The 19,615-nt window shown below is 48.8% G+C and overlaps 7 protein-coding genes across 7 annotated transcripts; 4 read left to right on the plus strand and 3 right to left on the minus strand.

Moving 5' to 3' along the window:
- Window positions 1–223: 223 nt before the first annotated feature.
- LTR84_002929 (uncharacterized protein) lies at window positions 224–2,260 on the plus strand (the record flags this gene model as incomplete). Its single annotated transcript, XM_064846529.1, has 1 exon — window positions 224–2,260. One exon carries the CDS (start codon window positions 224–226, stop codon window positions 2,258–2,260), a length of 2,037 nt encoding a protein of 678 aa, XP_064706139.1.
- Window positions 2,261–2,983: 723 nt separating this feature from the next.
- Window positions 2,984–3,913, minus strand: LTR84_002930 (uncharacterized protein; the record flags this gene model as incomplete). The annotated part of the gene is made up of 1 exon (XM_064846530.1): window positions 2,984–3,913. The coding sequence occupies one exon, from the start codon at window positions 3,911–3,913 to the stop codon at window positions 2,984–2,986; it is 930 nt and encodes a 309-aa protein (XP_064706140.1).
- Window positions 3,914–7,690: 3,777 nt separating this feature from the next.
- LTR84_002931 (uncharacterized protein) lies at window positions 7,691–8,470 on the plus strand (the record flags this gene model as incomplete). The annotated part of the gene is made up of 1 exon (XM_064846531.1): window positions 7,691–8,470. One exon carries the CDS (start codon window positions 7,691–7,693, stop codon window positions 8,468–8,470), a length of 780 nt encoding a protein of 259 aa, XP_064706141.1.
- A 585-nt stretch (window positions 8,471–9,055) lies between these two features.
- Window positions 9,056–10,174, minus strand: LTR84_002932 (uncharacterized protein; the record flags this gene model as incomplete). Its single annotated transcript, XM_064846532.1, has 2 exons — window positions 9,056–10,127; window positions 10,167–10,174. 2 exons carry the CDS (start codon window positions 10,172–10,174, stop codon window positions 9,056–9,058), a joined length of 1,080 nt encoding a protein of 359 aa, XP_064706142.1.
- A 1,635-nt stretch (window positions 10,175–11,809) lies between these two features.
- Window positions 11,810–13,429, plus strand: LTR84_002933 (uncharacterized protein; the record flags this gene model as incomplete). Its single annotated transcript, XM_064846533.1, has 1 exon — window positions 11,810–13,429. One exon carries the CDS (start codon window positions 11,810–11,812, stop codon window positions 13,427–13,429), a length of 1,620 nt encoding a protein of 539 aa, XP_064706143.1.
- A 487-nt stretch (window positions 13,430–13,916) lies between these two features.
- Window positions 13,917–16,679, minus strand: LTR84_002934 (uncharacterized protein; the record flags this gene model as incomplete). Its single annotated transcript, XM_064846534.1, has 1 exon — window positions 13,917–16,679. One exon carries the CDS (start codon window positions 16,677–16,679, stop codon window positions 13,917–13,919), a length of 2,763 nt encoding a protein of 920 aa, XP_064706144.1.
- Window positions 16,680–17,680: 1,001 nt separating this feature from the next.
- On the plus strand, window positions 17,681–19,592 carry LTR84_002935 (uncharacterized protein; the record flags this gene model as incomplete). Its single annotated transcript, XM_064846535.1, has 2 exons — window positions 17,681–19,080; window positions 19,151–19,592. 2 exons carry the CDS (start codon window positions 17,681–17,683, stop codon window positions 19,590–19,592), a joined length of 1,842 nt encoding a protein of 613 aa, XP_064706145.1.
- Between the last annotated feature and the right edge of the window lie 23 nt (window positions 19,593–19,615).

A 19,615-nucleotide genomic window follows, 5' to 3' on the forward strand; every position in this document is an offset into this window, starting at 1 on the left:
TGGGGGAAAATTATTGCCGTAATTTTGAAAATTGCCCCCCAATGACCAATGCGCATATGACGACGTCCACCGCAGACTCTCCATTCTCGATATTTCAACATTCATTATCAACTGCACTCCCAAATCCTTGAGACTTCTATCAAAGACGATCGCGAACTGCTGTACACTGATAGTGAACCCCCAAAACCCCACCTTATCCAGTCCGTCGAACCTACTGCCCACCATGGTCCTACCAAAGAGCAAGAACAGTGTAGGACTGGGCAACAGTTTGATGAACGATCGTTTTGGTAAAGGCAAGGGCGCAGACAGAAAGAAAGTATCTGCTCAGCAAGGTGTCATCCGAACAGATCATACCACTGGTCAAACCTATGTGACCAACGCAGCCAAGGAGGCGTCATGGGTGAAAATGCGCAGTGTTACCGAACAGGGTGCCCTTGACGAGTTCCTTTCAACGGCTGAATTGGCTGGCACCGATTTTACTGCAGAAAAGATGAACAATGTCAAGATCATTCATACCGACCAGAAGAACCCTTACCTGCTCAGTGCTGCCGAGGAAAGAGGCGCTCGGAGAAAACACGCCCAAAATAAATCAAGACTGACTGTCCCAAGAAGGCCTGCATGGGACGACTCTACCACCCCACAACAGTTGGATGAACGAGAAAAGGCAAGTTTACTGGACTGGAGACGCGGCCTCGCCGAATTACAAGAGAATGACGACCTTCTTATGACCCCGTTCGAGCGAAATATTGAAGTCTGGAGGCAATTATGGCGAGTCATTGAGAGATCAGACTTAATCGTGCAGATTGTCGATGCTCGAAATCCACTACTTTTTCGAAGTGAAGACCTGGAAAAATATGTCACTCATGTCGACCCCAAGAAGCGGAATTTACTTCTTGTCAACAAGGCCGACATGATGACAGAAGAGCAGAGACAAGTCTGGGCAGACTACTTCCAGGCTCAGGGCATCAATTATAAGTTCTTCTCCGCTCACCTGGCCAAGGAGATGAATGAGGAGCGAGATGCCCTGGAAGAGCTTGACGCAAGACAATTGCAGCAACAGATTGACCGCAATCAACCTGAAAAAGCCATGCTTCAGAATGTCCAAGACCTCAATCTAAAGGAAACGGAAGGAGAAGAATGGTCCAGCGAGAACGATGACGAAGTGGAAGGCACGGATGAAGAAGGTGAGGAAGCTGAAGACGAAGCCGAGGGTAATTCAGCGAAATCCGACCCCAAACGTGATGATCGCTCGACCGCGAAAACTCAGATCTTGACCGTCGACGAACTCGAAGCCCTTTTCCTGGAAAATATCGAGGCAGACAGCGCCACCGATCGAAAAACCACCATCGGCTTAGTCGGCTATCCGAACGTGGGAAAGTCGTCAACCATCAACGCTCTTATTGGCGCCAAAAAAGTCAGTGTGTCATCAACACCAGGTAAAACAAAACACTTTCAGACCATTCATCTGTCCGATCGTGTAATTCTCTGTGATTGTCCTGGTCTGGTGTTCCCCAACTTCGCAACAACAAAGGCGGAATTGGTTTGTGCTGGCATCTTACCGATTGATCAGCTCCGCGAGTTCACTGGGCCCGGCGCACTTGTCGCACAGAGAATTCCTCAGCCATTCTTAGAAAATGTTTATGGTATGAAAATTATCACTCGACCAATTGAAGAAGGTGGAACCGGTTTCCCTACGGCGTCCGAGGTTCTTCGATCCTATGCAAAAGCACGAGGCTTCGCAACAACTGGCCATGGACAACCAGACGAGTCTAGGGCCGCAAGATACATTCTCAAGGATTATGTCAATGGCAAACTCCTGTACTGCCACCCCCCACCTCAAGACCCAGAGATCGATGGGAATGAATTCAACGCTGCCCTGTATGATTTTGCACATCTACCAGCTAAAAGACAAGCCTGGCTGATTGCACACAACGATGATGCCAGCGCCATTGATACCATAGAATCACAGCCTTACTTGCCCGGGCGACCACAAGAAACCGGAGCTCGCTCGAAGAATCTCGACAAAGGCTTCTTTGGTCCAGGTTCACGCAATGCGGGGCATATTACACGGCCGTTCAGTCACCAATACACAGAACAGGGGAAACAACAGAAGGAACTCCATGGCCGTAAGGCACGGACAATGGTAGCTCTCGAAACTAACGTCGATCCCGCTACCCTCAAGCTCAACAACAAGAAGCATATGAAAGGCGCCAAAAAGAAGACACGGAATATAAGAGCCGCTAACGATGATGACGATTAGCCATTGGAATGATGGTCCCTCACTTGCAAAGCAGATTGCCAGCGGTGGGGATGATACCACAAGCTTCCATATTAAAAGTTCATAGCACCCCCAATCGTGGAAGACTTGCTTTATATCAGGGTTGTATGTCTGCTGAAAAAGGATCATGAATCATGAGTTTTGTATGCATTTGGTAGGATTTCGTTTCGAAGGCACAAATTGGTGGTATGCAACATTCGGGCTCGCGGCGTTTTATACCCAGCGGATGACTCTAGAGTAGCAAAAATTCTAGCCTAGATATCTTTGTGAATTCTTGTCCCAGAGAAGCTCGTCTTGCACCTAAATCTCGATCGATCTACGCATCTAGATTGATAAGGACATGCAGCCAACGACTCGCAATAGGAGTCAGAGTTCATATAATCACCTGACCATCTTCGTTAAATACTCGACCCGTTGACACAACTATTATGGTAGAGGTTCTCAGCTAGAATCTTTCCACATCACCTTTTGGTGATTGACCATCTTGTATGGTTCTTTCCTGGGCTATCGGTGTACCTGAATACTAACAAGTCTGCATTTACTTGATCTTTGAGTACAGTAGATGACAGGGCAAGAAATTGGTTAGCGATTGAGGAATTCTTGACAATGCCCTGGAAGACCAGGGTGAATACACTTTTTGTCTCTTCTAAATGTCACGCTCTATTGTATCGGATTCCAAGTTTAACATGCCATATGCAAAAATCCCTACCACGGGGCATCTTCATTGGTAGCCAGGTATCGCTTCTCAGGATGGGCCGCGATCCAGCTAAGAATGTCATGCGCCGATTCACGAGTACCCTCGTGGTCGTAATAAGAAGTCAGTCGAAACCCGTAAATCAAGCCATCCACACCAGCGTCGTCCAGCATCTTCTCCGCATACCAACGATGGCCAGCCAGGGTCGTCCAGCCCCAGACTTTCCCGAAACCATGCGACTCCACAGCTTGTCGAAGCTCCGTGCAAGTGTAGTAGCTGTCTTCATTGCAATTTCCAAAGAGAAATGACAGGACCCAGCTCCCGTACGAGATGACTCGTTTGTTCTTGGGAATGCCAGCCGAAGTGTACGCCTCCAGCACTTCGTTCGCCTTGCCGTTGAGATTGATGACTTCGTTGCTGCTCTGCCTATCCAGCAACCAGTCATACGCACGACTCTTGGAGTCATAGAAGCCATATTGGACCCGAACGCCCACGGGCTCCAGGATCTGTCGCGCGAGATCTTGTAGGCCTGCAATGGAGCAGTTTCTGGTCTGTAGTGTCGATGGGTCGCATCGATCAGGCGTCTTGATGTCTAACCACACGAAGGTTATCGTTTTCCCATCTTTCCGCTGCTCCGCGACGGCCTCGAAGATCGTTCGCACCGTGTCTCCACGTGTGAAAGGTGTGTCGTCGTGGTCGGCGTACCATTCTTGCTTCGTGGCTGAAACGTCCAGCTCGATCGCATTTGCGCCGTGGGAGAGGGCATCGTGAATACCTTGGGTGGTAAGGACGCGGTGAGCAATCAGATAAAATGGCCGAGGACCATTGTTCTGATTGCCCAACATATTCACATTTCCAGAGTCGCCCAATAATGTCTGCTGATTAGACAGAGCTTGATCTGACACTGGTGCCAAGGAAGCCACTCGTGGCAGATGTCCCATTATCGAGACTATAAACAACCAAACGACGCCGAAGGTTGAGATTAACAGCATTGTTCTGAATTATCTGGGTCGGTTTGAATCCTCTGTTGTGTTAGAGTGCAAGCTGCTGTCGCAAGGTTGTACAAGGTCATGTCCATCAAGACGGCCTTGTACCCCAGATATAATACTCCATCACTGCGCCAGTTGATGCGAGGCTATTGATCTCACATTGACGTAGGCCACAGCAATGCCACCACAAGCTCTGAGCGGAAACTATAACATCGATATAATCACTGTTGCAATGGGGAGGGCGAAGTCCAGACCCCGGAGCACAGACCAGTAGAGGGTAACGCTCGTATCTCGTATCTCGCTCCACGAAACTCTAAGTGCGAAACGGCTATTTTGGGGATTTGGCATTATGGCAACCTGCCCAAACAATATGCCATAGCAACCATACGCTGAAGACGAAGATGATATGAGAAGAACAAGGGGGCATTCACCAACTCGAAGGTGCTCACATCCAAAATGTCGCAATGCTAGGTGAGTTATTTGCTCATCCTTTGTCCTTTTGCTCTCCCGCGCTAGGCAATTAGCCACCTATGCGGACGTGAGGGAGCGGGACAACTCAAGTCATACAGTTGTCTTAATTCCCAAGCAATTGATATGGGCATTTGCTTGCTGCCGGGGCTTACCTGGCTATCTGGAAAACAAACCCAGGGTATTTAACATCAGGTTGTGAGGAATGTGGGAATACGGCTTCCTCAGAATAGCCTTACCTTTGATCTTGACCAACCCCGGACACTCCATAGATTGGAGATTCCGACCGAAGAAAACAGAGAAGTCAATTCTCGATGCAATTTGAAGACTGAAGTATAGGTCAGAAGAGAGATCCTACACTTCTGCTGAATCACTATCATATCCATTGCATACAACTATCGCAGAGATCTGATATGGATAGCAACTTGCGGCCGCCAAACTCCGAAATGATCAGTGGGCAACTCAATCTCATTGTCAGATGCTTGGTTCAACGTTGTCTCACTGCCATCACAGTGAATGAGAAATACGATCTTGATTAACACAATTTTCCTACTGAAGAACTCGAAACAGTTTGTGCCCCATTCACTGCTGGCATTTCCTCACAATCGAGTAGGAGTAGTTCGCCGAGCTCGATCGCTCAATTCCCTTTTCTCGATATCTAGCTCACTCACACGGCGCCGCAAGGCCTCGAGATCGCCCACCAGAGTCTCGTTGCGAGCCTTAATCTCTCGCAGCTCCTGGCGGGTCTCCATCAATTCTTGCCTCTTCTGTTGGAGGGTGATCCTCTCAGAACGATCTTCGAACCGCGCAGTGCTTGTCCGAATCTCTTGATTGGATCTTCGGGTCGCTCTGGCTGTATTCTGACAGGTCGCGTTGGTCTGCTGATATTTTATTAGCGAAAGTGTGATTTTCATCGTGTTACCGCGAATCCTCAAGGGACAGGCAACGATAGACGCAGCTTAGAGACAACTGCCACGAACGTTCGGTCGTGGTTCTCCCTCATCGGGAACCTACACGTGCATTCGCTGATCCGTTTTCCCGGCGCTCAGCGTTGCGCGTGCCTGTCGAGTCATCGATTCCTTCCCCGCTGGGTCGTTGTTGGTCCGACGGTGACATCTTCAGATACGGCAGACAGATCACACAAATCACGCAACTCCTAGAGACAGTCGCGAAGTCTCACACGTACGTGACACTCGATATTGACAGCAGATTATGGAAATAGTAGAGGGCTATGGTTGACGGAGATTTGAGTGCTCCTTGACAAACACAGAGAAGGAGGAAATTCTGGGCGAAGTGGGGGACCCTGAGAGGGTTTTGACTTAAGCTAGTGCTTGCAGTTTCTGCATTTGACCCTTGCATGCATGATTGGTTTCGACTGGGGCTTTGGAAAGGGACCATCAAAGGAGCGTTATTGTACCCTATTTTGATGCCTAAGCATTATGATAAGCGGCCATTAGCCATCGTATGCATGCTTCCATTACAATTCACTATGGATTTCGGTCTTCTAAGGAGGGTGTGACTGGGCGTCGAAGGCGAGGCTCTCAAGATGAAGCAGTACTTGTCTAAATCCACCACCATAAAATCACCGTTTGACCCGAGTCTGCGTATGGTAACAGCAACGCCCCAGCTATTGCCAGTAAATGCGATTTTTGCGATAAAACTCTACAAGACCTCATTTAAGCACAGTCTCGGAACGTGCTGAGACAGTACCGACCTAACAAAGAATCTACACATCATTTACGCAGTGCTGACTGAATGGATAAGCGCTTCCCCCGTCCTCGTACCATTGCTCGCAAACACTCACTCGTGACATCTCCTCCGCAGAGTCATCCCATGAGTAAGAACTCAGTGTCGGGCTCATAGCTTTGAGCGCGCGGTTTTCATCTTCAAGTTGTGCTACCCGGGCCTCGAGAACTTTCCACTGCTGGAGCAACACTGAATTGTGTTGCCTAGCTTCATCCAGCTTTTCTCGATTCTTTTCCAATTCAGCGGTCACTGTGCGGATGGCATTCTCCTTTCTGGCTCGATATCTTCTCTGGTCTTCTCGGTTCTGCTCTCGACGCCGCTGTTGAAGTATGAGCGACTGCAATTTTCAGTGGTTGAGCGAAAGGTTTTTGTCAAGACTTACCATCGTTCTTTGGACCTCCTCGCTCTTGGCTGAGGCTTTATCCGTTTCCCTGTTACTCCGTGCTCTACTACTGTCGGTAGAGAGAGCAACAAAGGAAGTGACGTTTGAACCAATGTTCCCATATATGTGCTGTGGTGAGAATGATGCATTGTTCATGGTTGTATCCCATGTTTGCCCCCATGAACCGTTCTAGAAACAAGAAGTTAAAATCTGGCTGATCTTCAAAGCACAAGGGCCAATACATTTTGAAAAGGGATATACTCTCCCTGTGAAAGATTCTGCCCCGAATATGAGATTGAGAAATCATTCTCACTTGCATATTGTATATTCTCTGCTACGTTCGACGGTTCCATCTTTCTGTGTTGCTTGTTTTGGACGATAAGTATGCGAAGTTCTCATGTGAAACCGAGCGATAGTTGAGTAAGTAGATCAGAGCATTGATTTTGAGGAGAATGAGAGCCTTTTAAATCTCGAGATCCCCGTACTATTCATATGAGGCCACATTCTGTATCTTGATGACTGCTCGGTCTCCACAGGGCTTGAGCACCCTGGTCGCAATTTGTATAAGCGATTCCAATCAACCGCTCTGACTTTGCTTCCCGAAGCAGTTTAGCTCAATAATATGCAAATGCTTCAGATTGACCAATTGACAGGCTTGAGCATCGCCGAAGGTCATGTTGGTAGAACGCCATCGGGCTTGGCGCGTCAAGTACCGAGTAGAGTGGAACCTATTCGGAGCTCACGTGGAGACTCACCCCGACCATGCCGCTCTTACACGTATAAACATACTGGGTCTTGGCGCCAACGAGCCAGGCTAGCTTAAGTACCTACTTCGTAGTTCCAGTCCTTGATAGAAGGGTCTTACGCTCGTCGATCCTCCTAGGCTCCTACACCACGAGTAGACACACCTCGCACTACAGGTAATCAGAGAGAAACACCAGGCTTTAGTACTTAGGTAGTCTTGGCTTTATATCTTTTAGTCTGTATAAGATCTTGGCAAGGTGAAAATCTCGCAAACTCTGATCTATTAGGGACATTTCTCTACTTTCTCTACCACTTTTTTTTATCCTCATTCCAAATTTACTTCACCATCACTATGTCCATCACAGCTGTAATCCACTCGTCCCGCCAACATGTCTGTCGTCACTCAAAGAGAAACCAGCAGACACACTCACACAGTCATCTTCCTCCACGGCCGAGACAGTGACGCCCAAGAATTTGCAGACGAGTTCTTCGAGAGCGAGGCATCCGAGCCTGCTGGGAGACCACGCACCCTTCCAGATCTGTTTCCAGGTGTCAGATGGGTGTTTCCCACAGCACCAGCGCTTTACTCGAAACGCTTCGATACCACGATATCGCAATGGTTTGATATATGGTCAGTCGAAGATCCCGAGCAGCAAGTCGAAATCCAAATGGATGGATTGAAACAGAGTGTTGCCGCCCTGCTGGAGGTGATAAGAGCCGAAGAAATCCATGTGCCTCGACAAAATATCTTTCTAGGAGGTATCAGCCAGGGATTCGCGACAGCGTTATCCACCTTCTTCGCAAGCGGCCAAGGGTTCGCGGGCCTAGTTGGCCTATGTAGCTGGATGCCTTTTGCCAACCTTCTCGAAGATCTTGGAGCATCTAGCGCCAATGACGAACAGCTTTCCAATGCAGTTCACAGGCTTTACTCCGGTCAGCAGTCCCCAGAAGAATCACCACCGCCATTCCTCCGGTCTACCCCCATCTTTCTCGGCCACTCAGTCGATGACGACACTGTGCCCATTAGAAACGGAAGGCGAATGCGGGATGTCCTAGTGCGTTCCTTACAACTGAACGCTCAGTTACACGAGTACGCGGATGGTGGTCATTGGGTGAACGAGCCTCAAGGTGTGGATGACATTGTGGAATTCCTGAATTTCACCATGTGAAACCTGGGAATCTCTGATGATGAAATAATACACGTCGAATCAACCATCGACCTCTGCTTGTCTAATGATGCCAAGAGATGATAATACAGCCAACCAAAGTCAAGCACAGCGTACTGCTAGTATTTTCTGGGTTTTAGAAGTCGACTAAGTGCCGGCGTCCCTACAACCAAAACTGACACAGTTTCTCAACTACCAGACTATCTCAATGACCCAACGCTGGCATTTCCAGGCTTTAATACAAGCGACTTATGCTGATATCACGCTGGGAAGTATTGATTTTAATGAGACTGCATTGCAAGAGACTCGCAGCCAAAATCATAAACAAAACTGACGTCTCCTGTTGTGGAGGACGCGTCCTTTGTGGGTAAGGGTAAGGGTTCAGTGGGTAGCAGGATCGACCCATTCCCCATCAACGCTATCGATCAAATACAGCGACACAGATTTGATTGTCACTTTACTGTGGTAAACTTGAATGGGTTCTTTGTTGATTTGCTCAATTTCAGATCATGTGGGTATTGTAAAGAAGGACCCTTACTTCTGCAAAAGCCAACGATCAACCAGACTGTCTGTGATCTCCAGCCTCTTTCAAGTATTCAGATCCGAATGCTGTGCATCGAAATGGCGGTAATACCAGTAGAAATACGCAGTTTGAATAAGATTTGCCACTCCAGGAACGGCCCAGACCCAGATCAGATAGGGATCAGAGATGGCAGGAGCACAAGCAGCGCTTACTGCGTTGTTGAATATTCCAACAAACATGAGTGCGGCAAGTGTTATAGATTTCATGTGCTCCGGGCTCTGGATGTATGCGATTTCGTAGGCTGCAGTCCAGGCGAACAGTTGGGAAAGTGCGTTGATGATAAAGATTGGAGATTGCACCCACACAGATATATGTGACACTCCCGTTCCAGTCTCGCAGCCAGTAGCATGATAACCACAAGGAGAGGTGCGGTAAATCTTCCACTGCAGAAGAGCACCGTAAAGCGAAGACACCGAGACAAGGAGAAATCCGACTGTCATTCGAGCGACACGTCCAAATCTAATACCATGACTCCGAAGAAAGGGGAATAGCCCGTATACCAGAATGGGCATGAAGACCACCGTGGTAATGGGATTCAAGTTCCACAAGAGATCATTGGGTACTCCATCTGTGGAAAGGCTTGAAGCTTGACTTGATGTTATCACTCCAATGCCTCCACCTGCAAGGCAGTAGATGATGAAAAAGAAGAACATTTTGCATGCCGCCCAATTCTCCTTGACCTTCTCCACGTAACCATCATCCCACGTCAGGGACTTCTCTTGGAGAATAATCCGGTCTCTCGCAGGAAGTACTGAAGGCTTAGCAGCATCCCAAGCATCGGAATAGGTAAACAATCGCCATTTCTCACGTTTCAGCACGATCCAGAGAATCCTGAACGCTTGGGATAGCTGTTTACCGTCCGGTCTGACCTTTATTGCTCTACGATAGATCACAAGGAGTATCAATGGGAGAAAGAACGTTATAGCACAAGGTACTGTAAAGGAAAGCCAGAACCCGATTCTCTTCTCCGCCCATGTGGTCCCGATGGCCAGAAATGGGCCAATGTTGCCCAGACCGTAGAACAGCCACTGGATTCGTGAGAGGGTCTGAGTTCGACTCACGATGACATATTCATCGCTATGGAGCCTTTTCACGTAGTCATGCTGCACAGGGTACTGATCCATGATGATGGGGCTGACGACAGGTCCGTAGAGTGCTACAAAGGACATCAGCGAATTCTCCAAGTGGTGCAGGTATGAACTCACGAATAGCCAATAATGCCTTCAGACAATAACCCAGCATAAAGGGAGCAACACTGTTGCCAGCACGGAGGACGGCGGGTATTCCGCTTACCACGAGCAGCACCATGTAGATACAACTAATTCCTGTCGCAAGTGCAAGCACTCGAAAGCGACCGATCTTTGCATCCGCCAACCAGGCACCGAACAACCTTAAAAACGGAGTGAGTAATCTAATCGAGACAGATATCGCGTTTGCCTTTCGCAGTCCGAGACCAAGGGCTCCGGGAGTTTGCTGGGTTCCATGCGGTGTCGCTCCGGTTCCATTACCGCCCTTTGGGAGTGGGAATTGAATAAAATTGTATGTGACAGCACCAGCACCAGCACTTGCTCCCGACTGAATGCAGACAAACACACAAAGAGCATATGCAGACCAAGGGATCGTATCGGAAACTTCTCGGAGATGACGACGCTCCTCGTCAGTGGGCAGACGATATTCTGCGTCTTCAGAATTTGAAATAGAGATTTGGCCTGGTGCAGAGACTGTTAGGCACTTGAAGATCCATATAGAGGTCTAACCTTCGCAACGTACTCCGAAATTTCTCAGGCACCGAGCGGATTTGCTCTCCTGACATCTTGTAGTAATGCGAAAGCGAATCCCTGGATGACACTGAGATTTGGCTGTTCGTTGCAAGGAAAGAAACTGACAACAGCTGTCCGACCTCAAATCTAGCGCTTCTACATCCCACTGTTTGGGTCAACGTAGAACAGAGGAAACAGATTTGGGAGGCAGGATGGAAATGCCGACAACACAAAGAGACCCAGGCACATTCGATGCACGGTTACACGTTGCCACAGATCTGTGAGAACGGTGGTAGCTTCCTCTCGGTAAGACTTCGACAATCGGTCTGAATGCGCCGTCAAAATCTTGTCTGATCGTATATGTCGTACGAGTACGACTTTTCGCAGCCTCCATGATAGTCAACTCCGGGAACTTCTCTCACTGGTTGAGAGGCACTCCAGAAAGTCGTAACGGCAAACATAGCGCCTGCCAGAATAGTATGCAACCCGCGAGATAGCAGCGGGTATTTGTACAGTCATCATTTTGAGCGCCTCCTGGCCGTGAAAGCGACCGCATTCGGAAGGTGTACAGGTCAATTAGTGCGAAGGAGTTCTCGTGGCCGAAGTGGATCCACGGAGACCCACTCGAGATTGTGCTGCTCAAGCCCAACCAAGGCAGCAAACAGCAGATGAGCAAGCGTATGAGGTTGGGTTTCTGACCTTTTACTGAATTCGGCGCGTCCACAGTTCAGATCCTTGATTGTGCCATTGCATTCATGAAGAGCCACGGATTGCGCAAGCACAGGCACCCAGCCAATTGTTTCTTACAGTAAGTGGTTCAAGTTTACGCAGTCAAATTTCAATTCACTCAGCGTCGAGCATTTCAGTCTTGCATGTTGTCGTAATGATGCGAGAGCAACTCTCCTCGACACACTTTCGTTATCCATACTACATGTGAGAAAATTGTCGAAGAAGTGAACCCTGTTGAGCAACCTGAGAAAACCTCGGTCAAGGACGCGAATGTCTCAATCATCTTTTGTTCCTTCACTGGTCTGGGTGGATGGTGATCAGACCCAATCATCGAAGGCAAACATCCGCAGCCATATTGTGAGAGAAGGCTATCGGAAAAAGAAGCTCCAACGAAGAGCAAGACTCTCAACTGTGACCACGCAAGAGGAGGTGCTCTTGCCTGGAGAGGGTAGCAAGGCCAGTGATTTCAATTCGCAAGTATTCAAGCCGGTCGAGACGTATCCGCTGCCAGCCTGGGTGTCTTTCAAGCTCCAGGACAGCCTCTCAACATATCAACGCGATCTTTTCAACTGCCTACCACTGCGTCTCGACCCTGTTGGTCAATCTGAGCTATATAGGCAGATGTTCAACGGCTTCACTGTCGCCACGAAGAGGTATAATAATTATCGTTACCGATTCACGAAGAAATACGGCTGCGATCCTTGGCAGCTAACAGCTGAACTCGCTTTCCAGGAGCCACTCGCATTTCGAGTATTGGCAGCGTATGCCATACGAGCAGCGGCAGCAATCCGAATGGGCAAGGGCCGCATCTGTAGCGCTGATACGGATGAATTGGAACTCGTCACCCTGCACGCAGACATCATCGGAACCATCGTCAAGCGCCTGAAATCACCCGAGAGACAACCAGAGGAGATTCTCAATGCCTTGTTGAGCCTGATTGCCCGGACTGCCACTGCCAACCTGCCAGCATGGAAGAAGACGTACGCTTCCCACTTCCGTGGATTTCGATCGTTGTTCTTCCTGCGGCCGAACCCATGGCAAATCGAAAGTCGGGCTTTCGAACTGCGTCTCATCATATTTGAAACCTGCTACAGTGATGGTTGCTGGAGCTTTGTATGTCCACCAGCCGACTTTTCCACTCGACTGTCGGAGTTCACGAAATCTATGGAAAGCTTGGAGATATTCGTGGTCATGAGGTCCAGAAGTGACAAGATATCGGGTAAGGGAGACCGAGCGCCCACGTCGTCGCAGCAATACGGCCGCATAAACAGGAACAGTCTCATATTTAGGTTCCTGTCTAAAGACGTCCCGATGGTAAGGGTTGTGAATGGCTTCCATGATGAGTCTCTTGCACAGATGTCAGTGTTGCTGTTGCTCGCGATGACGCTGCTCGAGTATTCGGGAGACCGACGCAGGACCAAAGCCTTTCTCACTTACCTAGAGTCAGAGGTACGGGATCGTGGCTTGGAGTATAATGAATCGCAATGGTGTCTGTTCTGGGTCATGTTTCTTACTCGTGACCCGCCCATCTACACATACAGTCAAGAGCGAGTGTGGAAAGTGTTACGTTACATGAACGTTGTCAAAGCCATCAGTGTGAGCCAAAGGGCACGATTGAAAGCATTTCTTCTCCATGCAATTGGTGCCGAGGCCGAAAATGAGACTTCCGGATCATTTGAGGCCATGTCAGCCGCAGCAAACTTTGATATTCAGAGTTTGGTCGCAGAGCTTCAAGCGGGCCCCTTTGCATGTCACATGTGTGGTAGCAGCGCAATCTTTGAGGGTGCTCACCTTCATGACTCTGTTTGCAACGATCCATACTGCCACAGCTGCCCGTGCCCCGGGAAACGAAAGGCAGCTCATAGTAATTCAAACCAGGCAAAATTGTGATTATACTGCAGTTGGTCGCGGAGGGATCTGCCTAAAATGCTGAATGTATGTCGTAAGTGTTCAACTTTAGTAAGAAAAGTTACTCTTAGCATTTTCAGCTTTTCTATCTCAGGAATGCCATGGTGAACGTGGTACTTGCAACCCGAGCTCCCGGAAGCAAGAGTACCATGCGTCTATAATTCTCCAAATGCCACCGTTTTATCTTCGTCTTGAGCTGGAGCAAACTATGCACGAATGCCGAATCATGAGGCTCTGAGCTGGTATCTCTGGGCTCTCCAACAGCAGATTGAACATCTGAAAAGCTCGTCCGAGCCAGTCAGCCCTAGTCAGCTGTTTTGGAAGCTCGAACATGAGAGATGGAAAAGGGTCACCAAGCCCTTCAATGAAGAAAATGAAAATGCGAGAATAATGATAATGCTCGGTTCATACTTGAGTTTCATACGATACATACTGTTCGATGTGATATACATCGACAACTAATGGTGCATCATTCGTCAGGCAACTGCCATGTGAGATGCTTGGCAGGCGGAGTGGCATCCTCAACAAATACGAGAGGCAAACCCCTCCGATCGGGAGTGCATGATTGAAGGGTAGACTCGATGGTCCTATCCCCAGCTTCGGGAAGGGAGGTAGGCGTCGGAGGAGTGGTGGGTATGTCACACCCTGATAGTACAGGTGGACTTGTGCTGGGTCTTTCAATAAGACTGGGGTCAAATTGGGGATCTCCAAGTCGTTCATCATCCGCACGCCCTTGCTCATCGTCAGAAGTCTCTGCAAAGCTGACCGGTGTGGATGGTGTATATAAGTCCGCTGGACTGATTGGCCCATCAATGGAATCTTCTGACGATAGACGGCGATGGCCTTTGAGAATACCCTGGCGCTTGCCACTTCGTTCGGAGTTGACCCTTGTTAAAGGTGGGCTCTGTGTGGGCGTATCGATGGAAGATTGATTGAGCCAACGAGTACTTGGCGACCTTGAAAGGACATTCTGTAGAAGAGGTAATTCTAGGTACCTATTCACATTTCCCTTCGAAAATAGAACAAACCCTAAGCATACTAAAATTAAGATCATCTGTAACGTAGACATGCGCTTCTGGAAGATAACTTCGTCCGCTAGCACACCGAGGCGGGCATTGATTGCAAGATTTTCACGCTGGTATCGTTCTCGTTGTAACTCCAGCTCGATCACGGTGGACTGCCACAATTGATCATATTGTAAACGAAATTCTCGGAGCTCGTTGAGTACTGTGTTATTCAAGTAATCCAGGAACAACGTGGTCTTCGCCAATTGCCGTTGCTCAACTTTCAGAAATGCATCTCTCAGTGAACGAGATTGATCTTCAATATACTGAAGAGATAATGAGGAATTTGATTCAAGCATTTGTAAACGTTTTTGGACCGATTTGAAAAAAGACTCTTGCATGGTTGGAACTGCAGGATATGCTTGAGTTTGTGATGATGACCCTTTGGTATTGTTGACAATGGGTGTAGTTGAAGTGTTTTTGATAGATGTGGAATTCGTTGCCTGTGAGCTGGCCTTTGAAGAGGAGGATGTCGATGTAGTTACGTTGCTAGATGCGGTTCTAGGGGTCGGACTTCTGATAGAAGTCGTGGAATCAGACCTCGAGCTCGATTCGCCTGTTCTTGATCTAAGATCGCCCCGGACATTCGACTCAGTCATTTCATCGCGTTGAACAGGATCTGTGGTTGAAGAGATCTCTGCAAGATCACACGTTTCCGTTGCGTAACTTTGTTGAGCGAGACTGCCAACAAATGTTGAGTGATTTGAGGCCGACGTGGGTTCATAAACGGGAGGAATCACTGAGCCAGTATCGATGTCGCTCTCGGGTGTTGAGGAAGGAGATGGAGTTTGCGAATTCTCCACCTCCACAGCGTCCTGCTTGCCCGTGTTCTTGAACGAGCGTGACCCATTTTCGCTCAACACAACTTCGGCAATAATATCCGATACCTCAGCATCGACAAGGGGAACGTTCTGTTCCTGAGTCATGGTCGCTTCGTCATCGACTTCGTTCTGTAAGGACTCCAGATCGTGCTTATATTCCTCCAGCATGGTTGCGCCATGCACCCTGACAAGACTGAGCGGACAATAGAATTCGTTTCCATAGTGAGTCAAGAACTCAATGCGTACGTAGCGTGCCCATATGACAGAATTTTCAATCAGGAAAGCTTGAATTTCACGACTATTGCGCGCCTCAAAAATGCCCAAGGATTTCCATTTGTCAATCTTGATGGGATACTTATCGGAGACACTAACTTTGAAGGTCCTGAAGCTTGAGCTGAAGAACTCGAAATTAGCGACCACAATTGTGTCAATAGCAATGTCATCACACAGCTCAAAGACGATGAATTTGTCCTTTGCAGAGCAGACGTTCAGCATGTAAGCATCTTTGTTCTCGCCAAGGATGGCCTTTGGGTTTTTGGCTTCAGGATTTGCATTCTTGTGATCAGCTCCGCAATCGAATGAGGCATAGTTGGACCTCTCTTTGGATGTCGTCCCGGCATCCTTACCTCTCAAGCCCACTTTCGGTGCGCGGCCAGGGTCCATCCCGTACACTGAATCCGAGACTGGTTGCGGAGGGCGTGGTTGAGGCTGACCTTCGGGCTCAAGACCGTCGGAAACCAGACCAGAAAAATCGATGTCTATCTCTGCGTCGTCACCAAGTGCGTCCAGAGAATTTTGGTCAATATTGGATCGCTTTTTTGTTCCTCCATGATCACCTCTTGCTCGGGTTCCAATGTTATTTGATTGTCCCAACTTTTCAAGATTTTCTCGCTTCCAGTCTTCAAAAGATAGGAACTTGCTATCCTCGAGAGGTGACACATCATCCACCGCAACGTCAACGCCTCCAGCGGAAGGGGTTTCAGTACTCTTGACACTTGATGTGCTCTGTGCTTGGCTTGGGGAATTGCTTGTCGGAGAGATCTGAGGTGTCACTTCTTGAGTCTGTATCTGTGCAGAAGATCGGTGGGCCTGGTCGTCCTTGGAGAGGTGTTCACCAGAGAATGTGGCTGATGCCGTGGACTCGGTGGTGGAATCGCCTGCGTTCGGGGAAGTTGTGGGGCTGGGCTTCCAAGATGAGGTCAGGCACTGTTGAGGCAAACTGTGCGTAATATAATTCACCGTGCGGTAGGGGCATGTTGGCGCTGAAGGCGTTGTACTTGAACTTGCCACAAGGGCCGAAACAAGGAGAAAGTGTAGAATGAGCGAAATCGTCGAAAACACCCTCATTGCGGCGGGCGGGTTTTCGTTGTTCTAGACCAAGACATTGGTAAAGGAGTCAATTCGATGGGGAGTGCCTCAAGCACAGTATTGACTACAGATTCGTTTCCTCATAGCGGTGAGCTGGTGCGCAAACAACGCTGAAGAGGTAATGTTGTTTGGTGGAGAAGGACAAGCCGACCGGAGTCCACTTGAATAACCGAGGCGCCAAGACTATCAGCGGACTCGCAGCGCCGTCCTCAGCCTTTCTCAGCCTTGCTCAGCCTTGCCACCCGCAACCGTTCTACCTCATGAATTAGATACTCGTACCTAGGTAGACTTACTCCCCAGAGCAGAAAATGCAAAAGCTCGATTCAAGCCTATGGGTGAATCGGCGGCAAGGAGTTTCGGATGATGCTCTGCACTTTGAAGGAACACAAATAAATGATGACAATCTAAGCATGGCGGCCTTCCACAATAGTGGGAACACCCAATTCAGGTCAGACCAAACCAAACAAGACCACGTTCTACGGCAATCAATACCTTTGAGGAATTGAGCGTGGAGATGAAACTCTGATATTTCAATCTCAGCAAGAGCATGCCTTGGACTAGGGTGCAAATACGAGGCGTCACGGCTAGATTACCGCTAAGAGCCAAGCCTCAATCAAAGCCAAAGGATCCTTCAGGCGGCTTCATATCCTCTTTCGTGTCAAATGCGAGTACGAGCCTCAGGGACACGCCTCAGAAACAACCTCAATTCTTGCACAGGGGCATGGAATACGCTATGCCAGGTCCGGCATGCGGTTAAGCTGTGCTTGGCTGCACGATAGGATGAGGAACTCAATCCCCGTTGATGTCGTACTCTGATGAGGTGCGTTGCAACTTGCCCGTATTTTGTTCCTGCTTGTCAATCCGCTTGAGTGGTTGCCTAGCCGTACTTTTATGCATCGTTTTATCGAAACCTGAGATTCAATCGATTGTCTTCAGAGAGGTCAAGTGAGGAAGGATTTCTTCCTCTAACCCAACACCAGATGTCAACTAAGGATGTTCTCCAAGGTCAGTCCCTCAACAAGCGATCAAAAGGTGCAGAAAACCTCTCGAGCGTGTCTCTTGACTCAAATCAACAACCTCGAGCTACGAGAGGCAAGCAGAAACCACCGAAGAACCAGAATCGGCGGAGTCATACCAAATCTAGGCAAGGCTGCTTTACATGCAAATTACGCAAGATCAAGTGCGATGAAGGCCACCCATCTTGTTCGCATTGTCTTTATAGGGGTAACACCTGCATTTACCCGCCGCGCAATGCAGATGCTCGTGCAGGTGCAAGCGCGGGTCGGCTGCCACCAAATCCGGGACGAACTTTTGTTCCCTTCCGGCCTGAAGTTGAGCTTCTAGCACCACCATCCCAGAAGTTGGGCTTTACCGCACAGGAATTGAGATTCTTTCACTACTTCCTAACTTCCATGAAGCATCCATTGCCGCTTGGGAATCGTTCAGTCTGGATTCAAGAGATACCACAGATCTCGCATGAATACCCTTTCTTGATGCACGCCATCCTTGCCCTTGGAGCCTCAGAAATGGAGCGCGCAAACTTGCATCTGGCAGCGCCTTCTAATGTATTGAAGCATCGGGGCCGTGCGATAGCAGGTTTGAACAGGGCCCTGGACGACTCGAACTCATGGAGTACTTATGGCCACCCTGATGCCGTGTTAGCAACGTGTTATGCACTGATATACCAATCGTCGCGCATTTCGGATGCTATGAAAGACTTCTCGGTACTCGTCCAGGGCTGTGCCTTGATCACAAACAAAATCCAACAATCAAGATTGAAGACGGTCATGAATGTCAGCCCGGACTGGCCACGCCACCAAATCGAACCGGCATTGCAGGTTATTCAAGCAAATCTGCATGAGCACCATATGGTGCTGGTCAAAACAGGTCTAGAATGCCTTCAGGAGATCCAAGAAACCACAACTCTATCAGAAGAACTACTCTTTTTCAAGGCATGCTTTGTGACCCTGGAACAATTCTACATGTCGCCAGTAGAGGGCTACACATTCTCCATCACTCGTTATAGTGCGTGGTACCGTCTGGCTGGCGGTATGTTGGAAGCTCTACGCGATCCAGACAATTGGACTGTTCTCGTTCTTGTTGCCTCTTTCATGGCAAACATGATACTGCTCAAAGTATTGATACCGATTCATGCATGGCCAGACGGTAAAGATCGACTCCCTTTCTGCACACTTCGTCGGATGATGCTCTGGATTGAGGCAATAGACGAACATGTGGAGAAATCTCGCCGCCGACATATTACGTGGGCAAGAGACATAGTGAGCCTAGTGCCGATGGCGGCACCCCAAGTACACTACAACGATTCGAGGGTCGATCAAGGCGCATCAAGGATCGATCTTCTGCACGAGCTCCCGAGCAGGTGATTTCTCTCAACTTCTCCCCTCTTGTTCTTCATTCTCAGGCCCAAACTGACTGCTATCTGTCCCCAGTGCACATATGGTTCTCGGCGAAGTCCTGCGACTAGGCTCTGAAGTGACAGCATGGTTCGAGGAATTCGTTTCGGACATGTACCAGACCTCGCAGAAAGTAATACAGCCAACTGGAGGCATTCATGCCATCCCCGCCCCGTCGATGCTTGTACCACCATCAAATCTGCCATCGGCCTACGGTTCACCACCAGCAATGCAAAATTTATTGCAACCCCTTGAATTCCCAAATGCAGCTCAGTTGCTGACGACGAACACCATGGACCACGGGGGAGATGAAGCCTACGGAAATCCTCCCCCCGGTCTCTCGGCAATGGACTCTGACACTTTCCCGTTTGAAATCTTTTCCGAGTTGGACGCAGTAAGGAATGTAGGGCAGAGAACGACTTATCATCTGGACAACATCAATGATGACAACGAGATATTCGATATATTTCATGACTAAACTGCCTATCGCTATCTTTTGAA

This window comes from Exophiala bonariae (genome assembly GCF_035927105.1).
Source record: "Exophiala bonariae strain CCFEE 5792 chromosome Unknown scaffold_14, whole genome shotgun sequence".
Taxonomy (NCBI): Eukaryota; Fungi; Ascomycota; class Eurotiomycetes; order Chaetothyriales; family Herpotrichiellaceae; genus Exophiala; species Exophiala bonariae.